The 22,731-nt window shown below is 52.8% G+C and overlaps 2 protein-coding genes across 4 annotated transcripts in view; both read left to right on the top strand.

Moving 5' to 3' along the window:
• GEMIN7 (gem nuclear organelle associated protein 7) overlaps positions 1-2,929 on the top strand; it is an 8,852-nt gene extending 5,923 nt beyond the window's left edge. For both annotated transcript variants that reach the window (XM_037729226.1, XM_017502441.2), the window contains exon 3: positions 2,113-2,929. In XM_037729226.1, coding sequence (XP_037585154.1) covers positions 2,121-2,516 — 396 coding nt within the window. In that variant the 5' untranslated portion in view covers positions 2,113-2,120 and the 3' untranslated portion in view covers positions 2,517-2,929. The remainder of the gene's footprint in view (positions 1-2,112) is intronic.
• Positions 2,930-4,631: 1,702 nt separating this feature from the next.
• PPP1R37 (protein phosphatase 1 regulatory subunit 37) overlaps positions 4,632-22,731 on the top strand; it is a 53,980-nt gene continuing 35,880 nt past the window's right edge. The window contains exon 1 of one of the 2 annotated variants that reach the window (XM_017502435.2): positions 4,632-5,217. In XM_017502435.2, coding sequence (XP_017357924.1) covers positions 5,016-5,217 — 202 coding nt within the window. In that variant the 5' untranslated portion in view covers positions 4,632-5,015. The remainder of the gene's footprint in view (positions 5,218-22,731) is intronic. The other variant, XM_017502436.2, reaches the window with a different exon arrangement.

A 22,731-nucleotide genomic window follows, 5' to 3' on the forward strand; every position in this document is an offset into this window, starting at 1 on the left:
TTTTTTTTTTTTAAGAGAGTTTCACCATGTTGGTCAGGCTGGTCTTGAACTCCCGACCTCAGGTGATCCGCCTGCCTTGGCCTCCAAAGTGCTTGGATTACAGGTGTGAGACACCACGCTCAGCCAAGACAAAGTCTTACTGTGTTGCCCACGCTGGTCTTGAGCATCTGAATGCAAGTAATCCTCTTGCCTTGGCCTCCCAAAGTGCTGGGATTATAGGCGTGAGCCACCACATCCATCCCTGTTTTCCTTGTTTGGTAGAATGTCCTTCAGTTTGAGTTTCTTCATAATTATATCCAGGTAATCTGTTTTTGGCAGAAATACCACAAAAGGCTGGGCGTGGTGGTTCATGCCTGTAATCCCAGCACTCTGGGAGCCGGAGGCTGGAAGATCACTTGAGGCCAGGAGTTGAGAGCAGCCTAGCAACTGAGACCCTATCTCTTTAAAATTAAAAAAAAAAAAAAAAAAAAAAAGAAATAGTACAGAAGTGGTGCCCCATCCTTCTTAGTGTCCCATTCCTGGAGCTGTTGGCTTTAATCACTAAGTTAAGGGGGTATATATCAGGTTTCTCCCCTATAAATTTCTGTTTGTGCTTTACAGTGAATGAATATCTTGTGAGTCCGTTGAGCCTATGTAGCTACCTTATACTTCATCAAACTCTCATCTACAATTTTTTTTTTTTGGACACAGTCTCCCTCTGTCACCCAGGCTGGAGTGCCATCTTTGCTCACTGCAACCTCTGCCTTTTGGGTTCAAATGATTCTCCTGCCTTAGCCTCCTGAGTAGCTGGAACTACAGGTGCACGCCACCATGCCTGGCTAACTTTTGTATTTTTGGTGGAGACAGGGATTCACCACGTTGGCCAGGCTGGTCTCAAACTCCTGACCTCAAGTGATTCGCCAACCTCGGCCTCCCAAAGTGCTGAGATTACAGGTGTGAGCCACCACACCGGCCCTATCCACACATTTTTGCGTCTGTTTCTTTTATATTTATTTACTTGCTGGTCTACAATAAGGAATATGTTTTCCTTCTCCTCCTTGTTTATTCATTTATTTATTATCATTATGGATTCTGAATTTCTGTTTTATCTAGCGGGTGATAATATGTAACTATCATTATTGTATTGTTCAAATAATTCCATATTTGGCCACTGGGAGCCCTTTCAAGTTAGCTCCTGTGTGAATGGGAATCTATCTAAAAGATAGAATTTCCTGATGGATTGGATGGGTTGTATGTGAGACAGAGGAAGCTGGGGTTTGTTCTTTTTTTAGAGACAGGGTCTCACTCTGTCACCCAGGCTGGAGTGCAGTGGCACGATTATGGCTTACTGCAGCCTCCATCTCCTGGGCCCAGCTAATCCTTCTCCGTCAGCTTCCTGAGTAGCCCAGCTAATGTAAAAAAATTTTTTTTGGCTGGGCACAGTGGCTCACGCCTATAATCCCAACACTTTGGGAGGCTGAGGCAGGTCAGGAGATTGAGACCATCCTGGCCAACATGGTGAAACCCCATCTCTACTAAAAATACAAAAATTAGCTGGGCATGGTAGCGTGTGCCTGTAATCCCAGCTATTCTGGAGGCTGAGGCAGGAGAATCGCTTGAACCAGCGAGTGGGAGGTTGCAGTGAGCCGAGATTGGGTACTGCACTCCACCCTGGCAAGAGGGAGACTCACTCTCAAAAAAAAAAAAAAAAATTTTTTTTTTTTTTGGTAGAAACGGGGGTCTCGTTACATTGCCCAGGCTGGTCTCAAACTCTCGGCTTCAAGTAATCCTACTGCCTTGGCCTCTCAAAGTGTTGGGATTACAGGCATGAGCCACCATGCCTGGCTGGGTTCATCTTTTGGCAAATATTTATTGCCTGGAAGTTGAGATAAAGCTGTTATAAAAGCAGACAAAAGTCCTTACCTTCATGGGACTCATGTTTTTGTGCATGTGACACTTTGTTTTTGATCCAAGCCACTGGGGGGCATTGGCACAGATTTTAGGAGGGGGATCTGTTTGGGACAGGTGAAGTGGAGCTGCCTGTTAGACCAGCCTCTACTTCCACTCCTCCCTCCTCCTCTAGCCCCATGCTTACCATTTAATAGTTTCTTGTCCCTTTTCTTCACTCAACAGCCAAGACAATGCAGACTCCAGTGACCGTTCCTGTGCCTGTGCTCCGGCTGCCCCGGGGCCCTGATGGCTTCAGCCGTGGCTTTGCCCCTGATGGACGGAGAGCTCCCTTGAAGCCGGAGGTTTCTCAAATCCAGGAGTGCCCCATAGCTCAAGAATCCCTGGAATCCCAGGAGCAGCGGGCCCGAGCCGCCCTTCGGGAGCGATACCTCCGAAGCCTGCTGGCCATGGTGGGTCGTCAGGTGAGCTTCACATTGCACGAGAGTGTGCATGTGGCCGCCCACTTTGGAGCCACCGATCTGGACGTGGCCAACTTCTACGTGTCACAGCTGCAGACACCCATAGGTGTGCAAGCAGAGGCGCTGCTCCGATGTAGTGACATTATTTCGTATACCTTTAAGCCATAAAGATATTGTTCACCTTTCCGCTTGAGGCTAAGCCACTGAATCCCAGGCCTTCCAATGTTCTGGAGCCAGGAACTCTGGGCCCCACGGAGTTATGAGCTCCCGTGGAATTTTGAACCAAGGCTTAAGCAAGTCTGGACTCCTGAGACCTCCTGGGTCCAATCAGCAAAATTCTGCAACTCTAGGAATTCTAAGATCCCATTAGAAGGAATGCTGTACCTCACAGAACTCTGAACTCTACAGAAGTATGGGCTTGATGCTATTTCCTGAAGACCCGGGCATCGGGGTGGGGTGATAAAGGAGGACAAACTGCACAGGGGGAAGTTGTTTATTAAAGAGATTGCAAAATTCAGCCACCCTGAAGATACTCTCCCTAGTGCTCCCCTCCTGCTAAAGAACCAGTTACCCCAGGAAAATTCGGCTCCTGTTTTTATTTTTTAAATTAAGCATACCCACGGGATGGAGTCATCTTTAGGGGATGGTAGGGTGATTATCCCAGGGCTGAATCCAGTGGAGCTGGGCCAAGTAGGACAGGAGCCCAGATAAAGGGGCTGCACAGCCACAAGTCTGGAAAGGCTGGAGTGACCGGAATGCAGGGATTGGGAGATTCCGATTTGATTTCATTTTGGGTAAGCGGTGGCTCATGCTGGGTCGCATGGTCGTGCCCAAGCGCTCCTCCTGTTGCCCCACCTGTGGTTGCTATGGAATGTACGCGACAGATAGCAGATTCGCTGTTCCCTCGTTGGAGGCAAATGGTCGGATCCCGAGCGGCGGCGCTCCTGAGAAAAGGCCGAGGATTCGCGGTCGGGGTGAAACTTCTTCCCCTCCCCGTTTCTCTCCAGCCTTGTAGCGTGGCCGTTCACATCACGCGCTTTGTTAACCGCCCCTGTCACTGGTAACCTTTCAGTGCATTGTTTAAAAAGAAAGCCGTTTCTGCCCCCTTCTGCAGTTACTTTAAGTTCAGGATGTAAGCGAAGCCTTCCATTAAGTAAAGGTTAGGATTGTTTCGTCTCTGTCGCAAAAGTGCGGCGGCCGATGACGTACCGCGCCGGGACCAGCCTCAGCAGCCATCTGTCGGTTCGCGACGCCGGCTCCGCAGAGGCCCGGTCCTAGCTTTTGAGTTGCCGTGGCAACGACGCGGCTCGCTCCGCCCCAGTCCCCTTTTATGGTTTTAGCCCCGCCTCCCCCAGGTTGCCGGGTGAGCTAGGGAAAGCGTGGCGAAAGTGCGGCGGCGAATGTCAAGCGTTGGGCCTGAGCCGGAGGGTGTGGCCTGAGCTCGCCCTAGTTCGTTCTTGCCTCGGTGACCCACCAGCCTTGTCACTCAGGATTTGGGTTGGCTTTTGGAATTTCTACCTTCTCCTAGGTTTTATTTTTTAAAATCAGGCCTATGATACTGCTCATGGGCTCATATTTATTTTAGCATTGTAACTTAAGTTATATTTTATGTAACTCTACCTAGGTACAGAGAGCTGTTGATGTTAACTGCAGTGTGCAAAAGGAAGACTGGAGACTAGCGAAGGGGCCGAGGCTTCGTCTCCAGAGGATCCCTGTCTGTCAGCATCCGTCAACTGTACTTATATACTGAATGCAGCTCCTGCCTTTTTTTACGACTTCTTCATGCCGTTACCACTCTTCATCAGTTAGTCTAGCCTCCATGTTTTTATTTCTTGCCTTTTGTTGAGCGAGACTTTTCCAGGGTCTTGCTCTGTCTCCCAGGCTGGAGTGCAGGGGCGGGATCATAGCTCAGTGCAGTCTCAATTTCCTGGGCTCAAGCGATCCTCCCACCTCCTAAGCAGCTGGAACTACAGGCGCCCGACACCAGACCCTGCAAATTTTAAAATATTTTTGTAGACGGGGCCTCGCTATGTTGCCCAGGCTGGTCTCGAACTCTGGGACTCAAGCGATCTTCCTGCCTCAGCCTCCCAAAGTGCTGGGATTATAGGCATGAGCAGCCGCGCACCGTCAGATGTTTTCATTTCTATCCACTCCATTCCCTGGGCTCTTGACGAATGTGCCGGAGCTGATATTCGTTATCTGGACTCAGGCGGGGAGGCGTGGGCTCAGCTTCGCGCTTGCGCGCTGCTCTTGGAGACGGCGTCTACTTCGCCCCGCCCCCCATAGTCTGCAGTTCCGGCTCTGCAGATTCGCTGCTCACGTTTCTTTTTTCCGTGGCCCTTTCTGCCTTTTGTTTCCCTCTTCATGTCACCCGCGGGACAACTCTACCTGCAAGTCGCTTAAATCGGTTTTCTGCGTCTTTTAGTAAGAGACGGGCTCGCCAGCCTCGAGCGAAAGTGTGACTGCGAACGGGCAGGCGCGCGCGGGGCTCAGCGGAGGCGCGCTTGGGCTCCCGGCGGCGACGACAACGACGACGAGGAGAGCGGACGGAGGCGGCGCCTGAAGCAGCGGCGGAGCCCATGCCCCGGGACGGCGGGCGGGCCGGGAGAGACAAGTCCGGGGCCCGGGGCATGTCCCCGGGGCCCCCGTGAGGAGGCGGCGGTGGCTATGGAGATTCCGCCGCAGGAGGCGCCGCCCGGGCCGGGCGCAGACGACGACGTTGAAGAGGCCCCCGCCGAGGCCGGGTCTCCCAGCCCCGCTTCGCCTCCCGCGGATGGGCGCCTCAAGGCTGCAGCCAAGCGCGTCACGTTCCCGTCCGACGAGGATATCGTGTCTGGAGCAGTGGAGCCCAAAGACCCCTGGAGACATGGTAGCTACTGCGGGAGAAACGGGGGCGGGCTCGAGGGGGACCCGGGAGTCGGGAGGGATCGGTGCAGGGCCCGGCTCAGAGGTGGCGTTCATTAGATTGCACGTAATGGCTAATTAAGGGGACAGTCGTCAGTTTAGAGTCGGAGGCTGTTAAAGAGGGGGTGGCCATGGAGTTGGGAAGGTGAAAAGTATCTGGTTTCTGCCGCACCCCACCCTCCCGAGACAAAGGAGGTGATCGTTTTAGGGTTTCAAACGATGAACATTAAATAAAGTTTGGTGGTTTGTCAGATGGGGAGGGTGGCAGCCTTTGCGTTCGTAGTTCTACCAGAAAAGGAAAGAGCGGTCAAGGGAGGAGGAGCAGGTCAACGTTGGCCGTGAAAGGGCAGTTGTAAGAGTTTGCTGGGTCTCTGAGGCTAAAAAGAGGTTAAGTTGCTGGTCTGCAAGCCTCGGGGCAAGGAGTGATCATGTTGGTCCCTTTCTTGGCTGGAAAGAGGAAGAATATAAACCCGGATTGTGCCTGCGGAGGACTTGGTAAAAAGGGAGTCAAGGTAAGCTCCCAGAAGAGGAGCAGGGCTGGTGGTCAATTTGTGGTTAGGTAAGGGAGTCAGAGGCAGTGTCGTTTTTTCTTCTAATTGTGACGATATCTCATTATGTTGCCCAGGCTGGTCTCGAACTTCTGGATTCAAGCGAGCCTCCTGCCTTGGCCTCCCAGAATGTTGAGATTACAGACGTGAACCACTGCCTCCAGCTGCAGTGTGGTGTTAAGAAAAGCCAACGCGGCAGAAGGAAGGCTGTCAGTCGTTCAGGAGCAGAGGATGTTGGGGGCATGGCTGTGGAAGTGTCTTCTTGTTCCTTCCTGAGAAAAAATTGGATGGCTGGACACATTGGCGCATGCTCATAATCCTAGCACTTTGGGAGGCCAAGGCAGGTTGATCACTTGAGGTCAGGAGTTCGAAAGCAGCCTGGCCAGCGTGGGGAAACCCTGTCTCTACTCAAAATATAAAAATTGCCCGGGCATGATGGTGTGCCCTGTAATCCAAGCTACTTGGGAGGCTGAGGCAGGGAGAATGGCTTAAACCTGGGAGGCGGGGGTTGCTGCGAGCTATCACAACATTGCACTTCAGCCTGGGTGACAAGAGCAAAACTCTGCCTCAAAGAAAAAAAAAGAATGAGGGGATGTTATCAAGTCAGGAACTAGAGTTGCTGTCTATTAGCAGGTGAGAGAACTGAAGAAGTTTGACCACTTGAGGTGTTGGGAGAGGGAGCAAGCCCACTGGAGAGGGTCAGGTTGGTGTTGGAGCTGAAAGGAGTATATTGGAGCCATAGGGCTGGGAAGGTGGAAGTTGTTTGGGAGAGGCAGGGCAGTGTTGAGTCCATTTCGTGCTGGAGAAGTCCGTCAGCCCTGCTAGGGTGGAGCCTGTGAAGTGAGGTATTGGACTGGCTATGGTTCTGTAGAAGCTGATCTGCTGGCCCAGGGTAAGAGGAGAAACTTTTGCCAGTCTGTGGACAGTGGAGGAAGTGGTGGCTTTGATGTGAGGGTGGGAAACATGGTAACTGGAAACTGAACACACAGGGAGTTCATCATGAATGATAGTTTGGTTACTTCTTATTGTTTTAGATGGAATCTCCCTCTGTCGCCCAGGCTGGAGTGCAGTGGCATGATCTCGGCTCACTGCAACCTCCGCCTCCTGGGTTCCAGCAATTCTCCTGCCTCAGCCTCCTGAGTATCTAGGATTGCGAGCGCCTGCCACCACACCTGGCTAAAAGTGTTTGTATTTTTAGTAGAGACAGGGTTTCACCCTGCTGGCTAGGCCGGTCTCAAACTCCTGACCTCAGATGAGATCTGCCCGCCTCAGCCTCCCAAAGTGCTGGGGTTATTGGCGTGAGCCACCACATCTGGCTGGCTAGTTATTCTTAAAGAGACAATGGTTAAATTAAGACTTTTGGGCTGGGTGCCATGGTTCATGCCTGTTACCCCAGCACTTTGTCAGGCCAAGGTGGGCAGATCACCCGTGCCCAGGAGTTCAAGACCAGCATGGGCAAAGTGAAACCATGTCTCTAAAAAAAATAGAAAAATTAGCCAGGTGTGGTAGCATAAGCCTGTAGTCCCAGCTACTCGGGAGGCTGAAGAGTGAGGATGACTTGAGTTCAAGAGGTCAATGGTGCAGTGAGCTGTGATTGCGCCACTGAAATCCAGCCTGGGTGACAGAGACCCTGTCCAAAAACAAGAAAAAAAAAAAAGAGACTTTTGGCACTGGGAGCCAGCCAAGTCCTTGGGCTCTACGCCCCAGGGATAGGTGGTTAGTTTGGGACGAGGGCACAGTCAGAATGGCACCTGGCTATAGCATGGTATCCAGTCCAGAGCAGGAAGGAGAAGGACCTGGAGAGTCAGAACAGGGTGGTTCAAGAGCAGAAGCTCCAGGTCAGAGCCTTCAAGACCTCAGGCTGGTTACCTAGCTCCTGAACCTCAGTCTTCCCATCTGTAAAGTAGGTGGTAATACTCTCACCATGGGATTTAGGAGAGGACTGGATGAAGTTACATATGGAAAGGAATTGGCTAGGGTGAGCGTTCTTGATGGCAGTCGTTGTTGTTAAGGCAGTGTTGGTCGTCTTCAGGACTGGTGTAGAGGAAGGAGCTAATGCATGGCGTGGGGTCTGGATGTGGCTGCCTCAGAGCTTCCAGGAGAGGAGGGAGGTGGCAGTGAGTGGGCCTGGAGTGAGTGGGGGGCAGGCGGGGGGGAGATGGTCAGCTTGTGGACTGAAGGGTCGGGGGTAAGGGCAGCTAGAGAGTTTGGCACAGATTGGGCACGGTGGGGGGTAAAGTTTCTGGTCCGCAGGTTCCCAGGAAAGCTTTGGCTTTCGTTCAGTAAGCCACTTTCCTCTCTAAGCCTCTGTTTCTTTCTCTGCAAATGGAGGTGCTAATTTTTACCATGGGGTAGTTGTGAGGATGAAGTAAGATAGTCCTCATAGATTTCTGCCACATAAATAGCAGCCGTCATCCAGACAGATTTGTTTTTTGTTTGTTTTCACGAGCAGTCTTGAAGTGGCAGTGAAGGCATTGGAGGTCACAGAAGGCTGTCTGTCAAGAAAAGAGGGGCAATTGGAGCCTGGCTGGGAGGAGTTAGAGGAGTGCCAGTTGGTCTGTCCTGGGTAAGGGGTAGAGGGGGTGACACTCTCCAGGCTGGGGGAGTCTCTCATTACAGTGGATAGAGAGGGGCAGTAAGGCCTGGTTGGGACTCACGCTCCCAGGGAGTCCGTGGGTCTGAGCTGCAGAGGTGATGACATGGGCTGGACTGGAAGAATTGGTCCATCTTGGTTGGGGGGAAGGCTTGAGGAGTTGGCTTGGCAGCAGGGAGTTGGTGATCTTGGGCCTGGGCAGGGGAGGGGTCATCGGTGAAGTTGGTGAGTCTGGACAATGGGATTTGCAGGACAGAAAACCCAAGGGTCTGGGAATACCAAAGAGCAGGGGATAGGCCTCGTGCTTGGGAGGACAGCGGAGTGGTTCACTGGCCATGGGGCTGGGGGAGGTGGAGGGTTTGCCAGGGTGTGGAAGGGGAATCATGGTACAGAAAGTGGGTCTAAGGGGCGGCCCAAGTGAGAGGCCAGAGGATCTGGGGCTGGGGGACTGCGGGACTGCAGGGAGGAGTTGCTTGGTCTTGGAACAGAGGTAGGAGATTTGTTGGCATCAGTCTTGGAAGCTGTGGGGAGGGATAGGCGTTGTCATTTGAGCTGTGGACCTAGTGGAAGGGTGGCGTGACCCCAAGGCCAAGGGGTGACAGAAGAGCTGACGGGTTTTAATTGGGGAGACTCAGTCATCTGGAAGCTGTTGTGGTGTGCTCGAGATGGAGCACTGCCTAGGCTGGGGGTGGAGGAGCACCCCCGAGCAGGGAGAAAGCAGCAGTGGAGGTGCTGCAGCACAGGGGTCTCCTTCAGCGGAGCCTCGCCCCTGGGGCTGGAGTGGTGGCCCAGCTGGGAGCTGTGGGGGGTGTCTGTCTGAGGGCAAGAGCTCCCTCAGGCCCTGCAGGGGCTGGGGGTGTGGGGATTCCTGGAGATGAGGTGATCTGGAGGAGGGGGATTGTGAGGGAGGGTCTTGAGTCTGCACAGGCTCCACCTTCCTGGCTCCCCACCTCCAGCAGTGGGGTTCCGCAGGCTGGGGCTGCTGTTTGCTTATTGCACAAATGGCCATCTGATGTTCTGTTGTGTGCTTTTTTTCTTAGTGGTGGTCTCTTTCCCTGCTGGAATGGGAGAGCAGAGACTGAGTCCATTCTCTTCTCTGCTTTCCTCTAGGACACTCAGTTGTTGAATGAGTGCCTGTGGCCTATGAGGCCTGGTGGTGTCTGGGAACCACCTAGCAGAGTGACATCTAGCAGAGTGTCAGGGGCCCAAGCAGCCGGTGTGGGGAAGCCAGCGGGCAGTATTGTGCCCTGTGGCCTCTGGCAAGCATGGGATCTTGGGGAGCATTGTGTTTCATCACCTGTAAAGTAAGACCAGTGATCCCTGCCCTGCAGACCACCAGGATGTCAGAGGATCGAGTGAACCTGCTGGGGCAGGTCCCCACAGCAGCCACAGCCAGGTGTGCATGGATGGGCAGGGAAGCTCCAGGAGGAGGCATGCTGGGAATTGTGAGTTTTCGAAAGAGGCTGCTTCAGCACTGGGGAGTGGGGGTAGCTGGCTGCACTGTACCCCATCATGTTGTGGCAGACCCTTCAGCTCTTCTGAAAGCCAAGGCCAGACTTACACAAGGAACCCTTTAGGCCAAACTGCAGGAATGACCTGAGGCTCGGCTGATATTCCCAGTCCCCGCTGAACTCTGTGGGGTTGGAAAGATAGGCTTGTGAGAGGGACTTGTGATCAAGAGCACATGACACCAGCCACAGTCTGGGAGACTCATCTCCCCCTCCCTCCAGTCCTGCCAGTGACTCACTCCCTGCTCCCTGACCATCCGTCCTTGAGTGTGTGTGTGTTGGGGGCTTGCCCACCAGGAAGCTCCTTGCAGGAAGTGAAGGTGTCTGCAGGGCAGGGTGAGGGGCCCAAGTATGCTGCCATCTCTGGCCACCTGAGCTTTGGAGGGCGGAGGGAGCAGTGGGGGCAGAATGTTCTTAAATGGGGATCCAAGGGCATGGTAATGCCACACTGTTTGTCATGGAAACCCGTGCTGCAGATTTAGTCCTTGAAACAGGCAGGACAGGTAGACGTGTACCTGTCAGAGGTGGAAAGAGGCCCTAGGTTAGAGGAAGTGGCTTGCTTGGGCATTTGTGGTGGAGCTGCTGGGAGTAGGGATTGGGGTCGAGGGAGGTGCTTTGATGCATCTGCTCAGGTTTCCGTCTGGGCCCAGCACCACTTCCTGCTGCTGGAGTTGGCAAGTAGACCCTGCCACTGAGCAGCCATGTGACTTTGGTGATTGTTCTCTCTGCCTCGATTTTTCTGTCTAAAATGCAGCTGACAGAAGTATGTCCTCATAGGGTGATTGGGAGGATTAAGTGAGATAACACCGTGCCTGATCCATAGTAAATGCTCAGCAAATGCCTCCCTTGTTATTTCTGTCATCACCACTCCTCTGCCCCCATATAGAGCCCTAACATTTAGTTTCTGTTTCCTGCCTGTGTTGTGTGTTTGTACTCCTTTTTCCCCCCTACGGTCTCCCATGTCAGCATCCCTGCTTTTCCTCGGAGGCTTACTTCTCCAGGCTCAGTGCCCCAGCAGTCCCTGATCTCCAGGCCTAAGTCTGTCTGTGCCAAGCTATGTGAGCATGGACAAGTTGCCCAACCTCTCTGAGCGAAATTAGCATGTCTCCAGTAGGAGCGGGAGAGGCAGCAGGGCTACCAAGATTCCACACTGGACATGTTAGTCCCAGCCTCTGCCTACATAGGCTGATGACTTGGGACAAGTTGCAGCTCCTCCCTGAGCCTACGTCTCCTTTGAAGAGGGGGCTCTACCACCCCGACCCCTACCCTGTTGGGGCACAATTGGGTTAGCGGTACTGTTGTACGGGCACCCGCCTTCTGCCCTCCCAGGCCCTTTGCACACTCTGACTCACGCCACTCTCAGTGCCTGCACACGCAGGTGGGCTGCCTGATTCTTTGTGCCTGTGATTATCCATGCTTGCTTCATATTTCCCCATTCAAGGGCAAAGACTGTGTGTTAAGTCACCTCTGTGACCCTAGTCCAGCAGACAGGAGGACTCGGGCACTGGACACATGTCCGAAGGAATAGGGTGTTTTCCTCCGATCACACACCCCGTGGTGGTATTTACGAGAAACTTTTCTGTGGTAGTTAATCCAGCTGGGGCCAGGACAAGGGCTCTTCCTTAGGGACCTACAGACAGGCTTTAGTGCCCATTCTGAGTCCTGAAAGAGCACCCAAAGCCGGCCCGCAGCGGGCACTCAGTAACCAGCGTTGAGCGTGTCAGCGGGAGTGCGTGTCAGCGGGAGTGCGTGTGTGCCTGTTTCTGGGAGCGAGGTACTGGGCTCTGGGAACCTTCACAGGCATCCGGCTCCAAGAGGATTAAGAACCACGGGGCCACATGCCTTGTGCTGGCCAGGCTGCAGCTGGATCAGTCCCTGGGCATGGAGGCCAGAGAGCTGTTTTTACAAAAGCTCCCCAGGTGGTTCTGACATCCTCGCTTGGCTGTCTGTGTACTCTGCTCTGCCATCCATCACTCAGTCCCAAGCCTGCCTTCAGACCTCAGTTCAGGGGTGACTGGCATTGACCTCAAAGACCTGTTTTGGAGCAAATTAATAGGTGAGCATTGAAATGTCTGCCTTAAGGTAACTGCAGAAATTCAAGCTGGGAAGGCCGCCTGCTGCTGTGGAGCATGGGGGCGGGGCAGGTTAAATCCCTGCCCTTTGGCTGACCTTTGTTGTCACCAGTCATTGCCTTCCATGTGCCTGTGCCAGGCACTGGTCTAAGTGCCTTTCCTGTATTATCCCATTTAGATACCACAGCCACCCCGGGAGGTAGGTACCGTTTGCCCCAATTTGTAGACGAGGAAATGGGGCCCATAGAGGTAAAGTAATTTTCCTGGGGTCACACAGCCAGTAAGTGGTTGAGCTGGGATTCAGACCCCAGCAGCCAGCCTGGCACCGAAGCCTGCATAGTCACCCCTGTGTGTCGGCTGAGTGGGTGGACGCCAGTGGCCGCATTTGGTGCAACGTGCCGTACGGTCTCTTCATCTATAACCCAGACCGTCCATAAAAGGGAGGTGACAGTGCTGGCTTTGCAGGGTTGTGGCAGAGATGAGAAGGAGAAAGAGGTGGGGTAAGGGCCCAGCCTGGTGGGCATGCAGGAGGGGGTTCACTGATTCGTGGACAGCTCGAGTCCTGGGAGGTTCATGCTGCTTCTCTGTCCTCAGCATTGCCTGCTGCTCTGACCCTTGGCCTCTGGGGCATGTTCTTCCTGTGCTACACAGTGTCTGGTACGTGGTAGGCACTCAATATGTTCTTGCTGCATGAGTGACTTGGTGACCTCGTAACCAGTCATACATTCATCATGGTGTGGCTGTGCCACGTGTTAAGAGTCAGGGCAGAAGACAGGCCCAGTCCACGCTTCTGTGGGGTCACGGTCAAATGAGCGAGACATATTCAGCAAGCCAGGGTGCTCAGGACTCAGATTAGGGAGGGTTCACAGGTGTGCAGGAGGGCAGGGCAGAGGCAGCTTCCTAGAAGGGACGTCAACAAGGAAATCCAGCAGTTAGCCAGGTGAGGAGCAGCGGGGGGTGTGCGCCAGGGATGGAAGGCAGAGAGAACCAGCCTGGTACATCTGAAGAACAGAAAAAAAGCTAGACTTAGTTGAAGTGGAGGCAGAGTGGTCAGAGGTGAGGCTGGAGGAGGCAGGAGAGACTGCTGGCGGGGCCTTATGGGCTGTGCTAGCTGGGAGCCCCAGAGGGCTTGTGAAGGGGCCTGGGCCGGGCTGGGTGCTCAAGCCTGTCATCCCAGCACTTTGGGAAGCCCAGGTGGGAAGATCACTTGAGCCCGGGAGTTTAAGACCAGTTCCTTGACCTCCCTGGACCACTTTTCCCATTGGTGACCGGCCTGGGCAACATGGCGAGACCTTGTCTCTGCAAAACATACGAAAATTAGCCCAGCATAGTGGCATGCACTTATAGTCGCAGCTTCTCAGGAGGTTGAGGTGGGAGGATCACTTGGGCCCACGAGGTTGAGACTTTAGTGAGCTGTGATCACACCACTGCTCTTCAGCCTAGTGAGATCCTGTCTCAGAAAAAATAAAAAAGGGGCATGATGGGTGTTTTTAACAGAACCCTGGGTGGGGGTGACATGAAGGGGGTGAGGTTGAGGCGGGGAGACTGAGGCTCATGGAGGTGGCCATGAGCCAGGAGCCTGGAGGCTTGGTTGGCATAGTCTCAGATTGGCTAATAGCTGACACTTGACTTCATTGACTTCTTCCTTAGATTTCTCTAAACCGCGTCCCCCCAGCAGTTTTGCATTGCCACTGTTTGCTGTAACACCTCCAAGGTGACTGTTTTCCCCCTTCCCTTCTCTCCTTGGATCCCTGAGCCCCTTCTCTCATGGTCCCGCAGCCTTGACTGCCTGGGACATCCTGCCCCTGCATGGGCTGTGTGGGAGGTGTGCAGGCTGTGAAGTCTGGTGACCTCTCCAGTGACTTCACCTCCACAGCCTCTTTAGGTCTCACAGGACCCAGATCCAGAAAGCTCTGCAGACCAGCGCATACCCCTCTGGTGGCTTAACGCAATACGGTAATCCTCTCAGTCTTATAACACGCAGAAAATTCTGATTCCAAAACCCGCGTGGCCCAAGGGTTCCAGGAGAAGACTCTGGAGCCCGCAGCGGGCCTCATTCCGCGTCTGTGAAATGGCAGTAACCTGAGAGGTGGCGTGGGAGCCCCTGGGTGCCAGTCCTAGCTAATTTAATCCTCAGTTTCTGTACAAATGGGACCAGAGGCAAAGAAGTGGCCTCTACTTGGAAAGCAGCTGGGACGGTAGCTGGCTGTTGCAGGTCCTCATGAGGACATGGGAAAGTTGAGTGAGGCGATGTTGCTGCCCTGAACTTGACCTGGTTCCTGCCTCCACAGGCTGTAGGGTTAGGCAAGTGGGGACAGATGACCAGTGGGTAAGATCATGTGCCTGAGTGCGATTTCGGCTCTTCAGCACTTGGACTGTGTGGCCTTGGGCAAGTCCCTTGACCTCCCTGGAACACTTTCTCTATTTGTGAAGCCATTTTGGCAGAAGAGGACTCTGTTTCAAAGTTTTTAGACTCTCTGGAAAGACCAGAGAGCCAGGCCTGGGGCCCACGCCAACAGGAGCACACCTTGCATCTAGTGCTGAGCTGATGCCGCTCCTGTTAGATCAGCTGGAGGAAGCCATTTGCAGCTCCTCCGGGGCTGAGCCCACGTTGGGCCCCTGGGCTGGAGCCACACAGGAGGCTGGGGTCTGGTGTTTCAGCTTAGAGGAGGTGGAAGATGTGGAGGGGCTTCCCCAATTGCAGGAAGGGAGTTCAGAGGCTGGGTGCCAAAAGGAATTTGAGAGATCCATCATGCTTGGCAGTTTTGCTGCATTAAGTAGGAAGGCCCTTGAAGGCAGGACCCATCTGTGTCTTGGCTCACCAGCACCCTCCATGGGGCCTGACCGTCCACAGGCTCTCACACTGGATGAATTGGTGGTGGATGGAGGTACACAGTAGGCACTCAGAAGTTGTTCTCACCCCTTCCCTTCCTCTAGGCAGCTGGCACTGAGCGGTTGCCTCAGGGTGGGGGTGGAGGTTTGGAAGTGTCTGCTGACAGCCGCGTGGCTCATGTGACTTGCCCAGCGCTCATCTCCCTTCCTGGCGGAAGCCTGGGTCGGGAGCCCTGCAGTCGGATGCTCCCCTCAGAGCTGGTTGGGTTCCAGCTGGGATGTGTTCCCTGGTTAGGTGGGCGGGCTTCTCTAGCAAGCTGGTGCTTGGGACCCACCGGGGTCGGACTCGTGTGCCACCTTCACACCCACCCCTCCCTCTCTCCACGGTCTCCGAGGCTGTCACCAGCTGCTGTCAGCGATGTAGTAGAGAACTGCTCGAGTCCTGTGCAGTCTTCCTTTTTGCAAAGCAAAGCACTGTCACAGCCGAACTGGCTTGGTTCCCCAGGGCAACAGGGAGGAGGCTGGGACAGTGGGGCTACCAGAAGGTGAAAATGAACTGCAGGGAAGTGACTCTGTGCAGGGGTCATGGTGGTGGTGGTACTCACAGCTCCCATTTATGGAGCACTTTCCAGGGCTAAGCTCTTTACACACATTTACTCATTAATCTTAGAGAAGGGAACCGATGCTCACAGAGGTGCCAAGGCCACACAGATAGTAGGGAGGAGCTGGGTTCTAGCCTGGCAGCTTGAGTGGTTCTGATCCTCTGTCCTGTTTCAGAAAGCCCCCAGGGCTCCACTGTAATTCCAGGACAAAGTCCACACCCGTGGGTCTAGTGTGGGAGGCCTTTCCCAAAGAACATCCAGCCTCCTTCTGGGCCCTAGACGCAGGTGCCCTCTGCCCAGCACGCCCCTCGCTAGTCCCCTGCCCTTCCTGATGAACTCCTGTTACCCCTCCCGCACTGCCTCCTGGGCAAGGCCTTCTTTAATCCCTAGACAAAGCCCTGCTCCGCTCACTTGGGTTCCATGGCGCCTCCTCGCTCTGTTATTTGTTCCAGCCCACCTCCCCGCCCTAGACCAGAGCTGTAGAGGGCTGCAGCCTGTCCATCTGGCTCCTGGGGGAGTCCAACCACTGAATGCCTCCAGGAACCTTAGGGACTCCGGGTAAAGTGGGGCTGCTAATGAGCGCCCAGACCAGGCACTCTGGAGCCCTTGTAACCCAGGCACTGGGGCTCAGGACAGTCAGGAAACGTGGGGTGTGGGGAAGGAAGAGTTCGTTCACTAAGTCATTTTTTTCCTGCATACATTCCTTCATTCCTTGCCAACCAGCATCGATTTTGCCTCCACTTTGCTGTCCCCCTCATGCTAGGTGAAGGGGCCTCCTGACGGCTCTCCTGCTCCCTCTCCAGCCCGCTCCCCACCTAGCAGCCACAGCATTCTTGAAAAAGCAGACTTTGCTATTCCTGTTTCACATCATGCTTTGTGACCTCCCTGCTGCCTTTCCCTCCAATCCGGTGTCCCTGCAACAGGTTAGGAAGCCCAAGCATAACCTCTCCTGCCACCATCCTTGGCCACAATCGAGATCTCCTTGCCATGCACTCGCTAGGTTCAAGCTGTCATGGCTTCTTTTCAGTCCTAGAACATGCAGGCAGCTCCCCACACCCTCTCCTGGAAGTCCGGCCCCAGTCACACAGCTGGCTCTCGTTAATCTTTCAGGTGCCAGCAAACCCTTCCTTCCTGGCCCTCCAGATGGGCTCTCCGTCAGGTGGCCAGCGATCTGTTTATCTGTGGGCCTGAGGAGACTCTCGGCCCCGACTGTAAGCATCACCAGGCAGTGGTGTGTTGGATTTTGGTGCCACTGTAGTCCCCAGTGCCCAGACCACGTGTCACTGGGCCGGGCTCTGGCACGAGCACAATATGGCAGGTGGAGGAGGAAGTGGTGTGCAGTGCTGTGTCTTAGTTCTTGCCACGAGCAGCTCAGACAGTCCCTGCCTTCACATATCCCCCGGTCCAGAAAAGAATGTGGGCAGAGAAGAGGAGGAGCTATAGGGAGGGGAGTACCAAGCCTGCCTCTAGTGGCTCCCCTGCCAGCCTGGTGGGAATGGAAGTGCAGGACTGGAACACAGGCCCATCTTTGCTGCTGACTTGCTGGGTGTCATAGGCCAGGACACTTGCCCTCTCTGTGCAGCAAGATGGTGCCCTGGGTCCTTTCCCACTGTGTGTCAGTGTTTCCTATCTCTCCAGGTAGGACACCACACCACTTAGGGGAGTGATTGGATCCCAGGACCTCCTCCCTGTCATGGGGTGGCAGCCAAGGTTCTGGTAACTGATCTGCCTTCTGCCTTTGTGGTGGGTGACCTAATTCCCTGTTCCCTGTGATCCATATGTCACAGAAGTCAGAAGCGACTGGCCATCCAGCCAGGCCTCCATGACTGTTCTCACTCCATGTTCTGTAACCCTCTTCTGCCCTGGGCGTGGGATCCTTGCTTCCCGGCCCAGTTCTGCCTACTTTGATCATAATGACCAGTCAGTGCTCCATTTGCCTGGAGGGCCCCCTTCCTTGCTGTGCCTGGACCTGTGTTCCCCACTGTACTATAAGTCCCAGCGGGCCAGCTGGGCTGTCTCAGTCCCTGCCGTGTCCCCTGCACAGCTCTAGACACAGAGGAGGTGTTCAGTGAATGCTGTTCCATTAGAATGGAGTTGGGGCTGGTGCTGGCAGAGCCCAGGGACAGCACCCTTGTGGGGCCCTGCTTAGAGCGCCCAGGTCTGACAGAGGACTGATCCTGTCTGGTCCTGGAGTGGAGCAGGCACCGGCAGGCTGGGCCATCTCACTGAATGTCCCGCCACCCCCTGTTAGGTCCAGGTGCTTGCACTTACTACCTTCCTGCCCAGTCAAAAGAATCCAGGGCTGGGACTGGCACCTTTCTCATCTTGGGGGGCGGGGGAGAGGTAACAGAGAGGGGCGGCACTTACCCAAGGATGGCCTGGCACTTGGGTTCAGGATCTTGCTGCTGTCTTCAGCCACTCCTCCGCTTTGAGGGGAGTACTTGGGCAGGGAAGGGGAGGAGAGCTGCCTTGTAGTACTCCTGGGTCCCCTGCTGTGACTCATGGACTCACGGACTCACGGACTCACGGACTCACGGTGTGAGGGTCTGGGGCTCTGGGAGGGCTGGAGTTCTATTTCCAGCCCCAGCACATTGTCGAGTGATCTTGTGTTGCAGGAACCTCCGTTTTCTCCTCCCGCCCCTCATGGTGCCTGGGGAAGGGGTAAGCAGCCACACCGGAAGCTGGGATGGCACTGGCTCCCTGGCAGCACACTGGTAAAGTCCACTCATTGTAGGAAAAACGAAAGTTGGAAAATCTACAGAAGAAAATAAAAATCACTTGTTAATCTTGCCATCTGAAAAATTTTAGTTGACCATTTTGAGGACTTTTTGGAATTAAAGAAAAAACGGCTTTATTTTGAGATATAATTCACATGCCTTATAACGCACCCATTAAAAGTGCACAACTTGGCTGGGCACAGTGGCCCATGCCCGAAATCCCAGGCTTTGGGAGGCCGAGATGGGCAGATCATTTGAAGTTAGGAGTTTGAGGCCAGCCTGATTAACATGATGAAACCTGTCTCTACTAAAAAATACAAAAACATTAGCCGATGTGGTGGCGCATGCCTGTAGTCCCAGCTACTCGGGAGGCTGAAGAAGGAGAATCGCTTGAACCCGGGAGGTCAAGGTTGCGGTGAGCCGAGATTGTACCATTGCACTCCAACCTGGGTGACAGAATGAGTGTCTTAAAAAAACAAAAAGTACACAACTCATTGGGTTTGTGTTTCACAGTTACACGCCCATCACCACAATCAGTTTGAGAATATTTTAATTACCCCAAAAAGAAACTGCACACCCCTTAGCCATCACTCCCTGTTCCCTCATACCCCCATTCCCCAACCTAAGCAACCACTAATTTCTTTTCTGTCTGCAAATTCTGAACATTTCAGCTTGGTGGAGTGGCTCAGGCTGCTGTAATCCCAGCTACTCAAGAGGCCAAGGCAGGAGGATGGCTTGAGCCTAGGCTGGAGTGCAGTGGCGAGATCTCGGCTCACTGCAACCTCTGCCTCTTGGGTTCAAGCACTTCTCCTGCCTCAGCCTCCTGAATAGCCGGGATTATAGGCGCCTGATGCCACACCTGGCTGATTTTCGCGTTTTTTAATAGAGACGGGGTTTCACCATGTAAGCCAGGCTGGTCTCAAACTCCTGACCTCAGGTGATCTGCCTGCCTCGGCCTCCCAAAGTGCTGGGATTACAGGAGTGAGCCACTGTGCCCAATGACCCCATCGTAAAAAAAAATCATGCAATATGTGGCCCTTTGTGACCAGCTTCTTTCACTGAGCATTGTGTTCTCAGTGTTGACCCAGGTTGTAGCGTGTGTCAGTGCTTCATTCCCTGTATTGCTGAGAGATGCTTCGTTAGGGCTAGACCACATTTTATTTATCTGTTCATTCGTGATGGACACTTGGGTTGTTCTCTCTGTTTGGCTATTACAAATAATGCTGCCATGGGCATTAACTTGCCAGTGTTTGTGTGGATGTGCATTTTCCTTTCTAGGAATCAAATTGGTGGGCATATGATGACTTTGTTTAACTGTTTGACAAACTGCCAGACTGTTTTTCAGAGTGACCACCCCACTTGACATTCCCCTCAGCATTGTATGGGGGGGTCCCCATTCCTCGATGTTTATGCCCTTATTTTGATTATAGCTATCCTAGGGAGTGTGAAGTGGTATCTCTTTGTGGTTGGGTGGGGTATTATTGTTGTTAGTGTTTTTTTTGAGATGTTTTGCTCTTGTCACCCAGGCTGGAGTGCAGTATTGCAATCTCGGCTCACTGCAACCTCTGCCTTCCAGGTTCAAGCACTTCTCCTGCCTCAGCCTCCTGAGTAGCTGGGATTACAGGCACGCACCCTTGGCTAATTTTTGTGTTTTTTAGTAGAGATGGGGTTTCGCCAGGTTGGCTATGCTGGTCTTGAACTCCTAATCTCAGGTAATCGGCTTGCTTCAACCTCCCCAAGTGCTGGGATTACAGGTATGAGCCACCACACCTGGCCTGTTTGTTTGTTTTGGGATTGAGGTCTTGATCTGTCGCCCAGGCTGGAATGCAGTGGTGCGATCATAGCTCACTGCAGCCTCCACTTCCCAGGCTCAAGTGATCTTCTTGCCTCAGCCTCCAGATTAGCTAGAACCACAGGCACAAGCTGCCGTGCCTGGTTGATTTTCTTGTTTCTATTTTTTTTGTAGAGACAGGGTTGCACTATGTTGTTCAGGCTTCATCGTACTTTTGATTTGCATTTCCTTATGGCTGATGATGTTGAGCATCTTTTTATGTCCTTACTGAACATTTGTGTATCTTTGGAGAAATATCTTTTTAGTTCTTTTGCTCATTTTTAAATTGAGCTGGCCAGGCACAGTAATTCATGCCCACAATCCTAGCATTTTGGGAGGCTGAAGAGTTTGAGACCAACCTGGGCAACATAGTCAGACCCTCTCTCTATTAAAAAAGAGGGGAGCCCAGGCGTAGTGGCTCATGCTTGTAATCCCAGCACTTTGGGAGGCCAAGATGGGCAGATCATTTGTGCCCTGGAGTTTGAGACCAGTTTGGGCAACATGGTGAGACCCCATCTCTATAAAAAAAAATTTTAAAAGTGAGCCAAGTGTGGTGGCTCATGCTTGTAGCCCCAGCTACCTGGGAGGCTGATGTGGGAGGATTGCTTGAGCCTGGGAGGTTGAGGCTGCAGTGAGCTGTGATCTTGCCATTGCACTCCAGCCTGGGTGACAGAGTGAGTCACTGTCCCCCCCACAAAAAAAAGAAACAAAATAAATAAATGCTTGTCCCTTTATTATTGAGTTGTAAGAGATCTATATATATATGTATTCCGGATGCAGGACTTATCAGATGAGCGATTCGTACCACCTGGGATGTTTTCAGTGTGTAATGCCAATGCATTTCCTTCCCATCTCTTCTCTCTGGCTAGATTCACAGCCACAGCTAGATAAAAATAAAGCTGTGAGGATAGTGTAGATACAGTTGAATATCCTGCTTCTGCACTTCATTTTCCCGTTCTTTTAGGAAGCATGATTTAAAGCACATCGTTGGGCTGTTGTAATTCATTGTAGCCATTTCCGCATTGCTGAGCATTTAGGTCCTTTCCAGTTTTCAGTTGCATAAATAATGCAGTGATGTTTGTCCTTGTCCATAAATCTTCACGTTCATCACATGGGTAGCTTTCTCAGAAAAAATTCTTAGAAGGTGATTTTAGCAGGTCAAAGGAAAGAAACCTTGCAAGTCTTAAGATGCTGGCAGTGCCCACGTTGGACAGTGAGTCTTGAGGGCTAGGGTTCTGTTGTGATAGTCACCACTGTAGCTTTAGATTTTTTTCTGAGGGAAGGTCTGATCTCTCTTTTTCTTTTTCTTCTTAAAAGTTTTAAACCAAGGCCGGGCGCGGTGCCTCGAGCCTGTAATCCCAGCACTTTGGGAGGCCGAGGCGGGTGGATCACGAGGTCAAGAGATCAAGACCATCCTGGTCAACATGGTGAAACCCTGTCTCTACTAAAACTACAAAAAATTAGCTGGGCATGGTGGCGCGTGCCTGTAGTCCCAGCTACTCAGGAGGCTGAGGCAGGAGAATTGCCTGAACCCAGGAGGCGGAGGTTGCGGTGAGCCGAGATCGCGCCATTGCACTCCAGCCTGGGTAACAAGAGCAAAACTCCGTCTCAAAAAAAAAAAAAAAAAAAAGTTTTAAACCAGAGACAGGGTCTCAGTCTGTCACCCAGGCTGTAGTGCAGTGGTGCAATCTCGCCTCACTACCACCTCCACTTCCCAGGTTCAGGCGATTCTGGTGCTTCAGCCTCCCGAGTAGCTTGGTTATAGGCACATGCTACCATGCCTGGTTAATTATGTTTTTAGTATAAATGGGGTTTCACTGTTGGCCAGGGTGGTCTCAAACTCCTGACCTCAGGTGATCTGCCTGCCTCAGCCTCCCAAAGTGCTGGGTTTACAGGTGTGTACCACTGCACCCGGCCAGATTTTTTTTTTTTAATGAATGAATAAATACTATTTGCATGTGGATCCTTGATGTTAAGATGATGTCTTGTTTTAGTGAGCATTCTTTTGACTACAGTTAACTTGGGTTTTTGTGTGTGTGTGGTTTTTTTTTGGAGATGGAGTTTTGCCCTGGCTGCCCAGGCTGGAGTGCAGTGGCATGATCTTGGCTTATTGCAACCTCTGGAGGCCTCCCTGTTTCAAGCAACTCTCCTGCCTCAGCCTCCCAAAGAGCTGGGATTACAGGCATGTGCCACTATGCCCGGCTAATTTTGTATTTTTAGTAGAGATGGGGTTTCTCCTTGTTGGTCAGGCTGGTTTTGAACTCCCGACTTCAGGTGATCCCCCTACCTTGGCCTCCCAAAGTGCTGTGATTACAGGCGTGAGCCACTGCGCCTGGCCTTTTTGTGTTTCTCGTAGAGATAAGGTCTTGCTGTGTTGCCCATGGTGGTCTTGAACCCCTGGCCTCAAATGATCCTCCTGTGTTGGCCTCCCAAAGTGCTGGGAATATAGGCGTGAGCCACTGCTTCCGGCCTAACCTGTTTATTAACATGTTACATAGTTTTGGGAATTGGTTCTTCATGCCCTTTGCCTATTTTTATTTTGAGACCTTTTGTAAGGACTCCTTCTGTGTTGAAGATAGATGGAATTTTATTGTGCAGATATATTTGTCCTCATTTATCATTTGCCTTGCAGGAGAGGTGTGGGGTGGGGTATAGGACACTAAAAAGAAGCACTGTCTCCTTTGCTATTTCACCAAGTCTTCATAGCAAAGCCCCATCTCGGCATGAACAGCTTGGGATGGAGGAACATAGAGTTTGGGCCCTCAGAAAAGGCAGA

This window comes from Cebus imitator, unplaced genomic scaffold (genome assembly GCF_001604975.1).
Source record: "Cebus imitator isolate Cc_AM_T3 unplaced genomic scaffold, Cebus_imitator-1.0 Scaffold296, whole genome shotgun sequence".
Lineage (NCBI taxonomy): Eukaryota > Metazoa > Chordata > Mammalia > Primates > Cebidae > Cebus > Cebus imitator.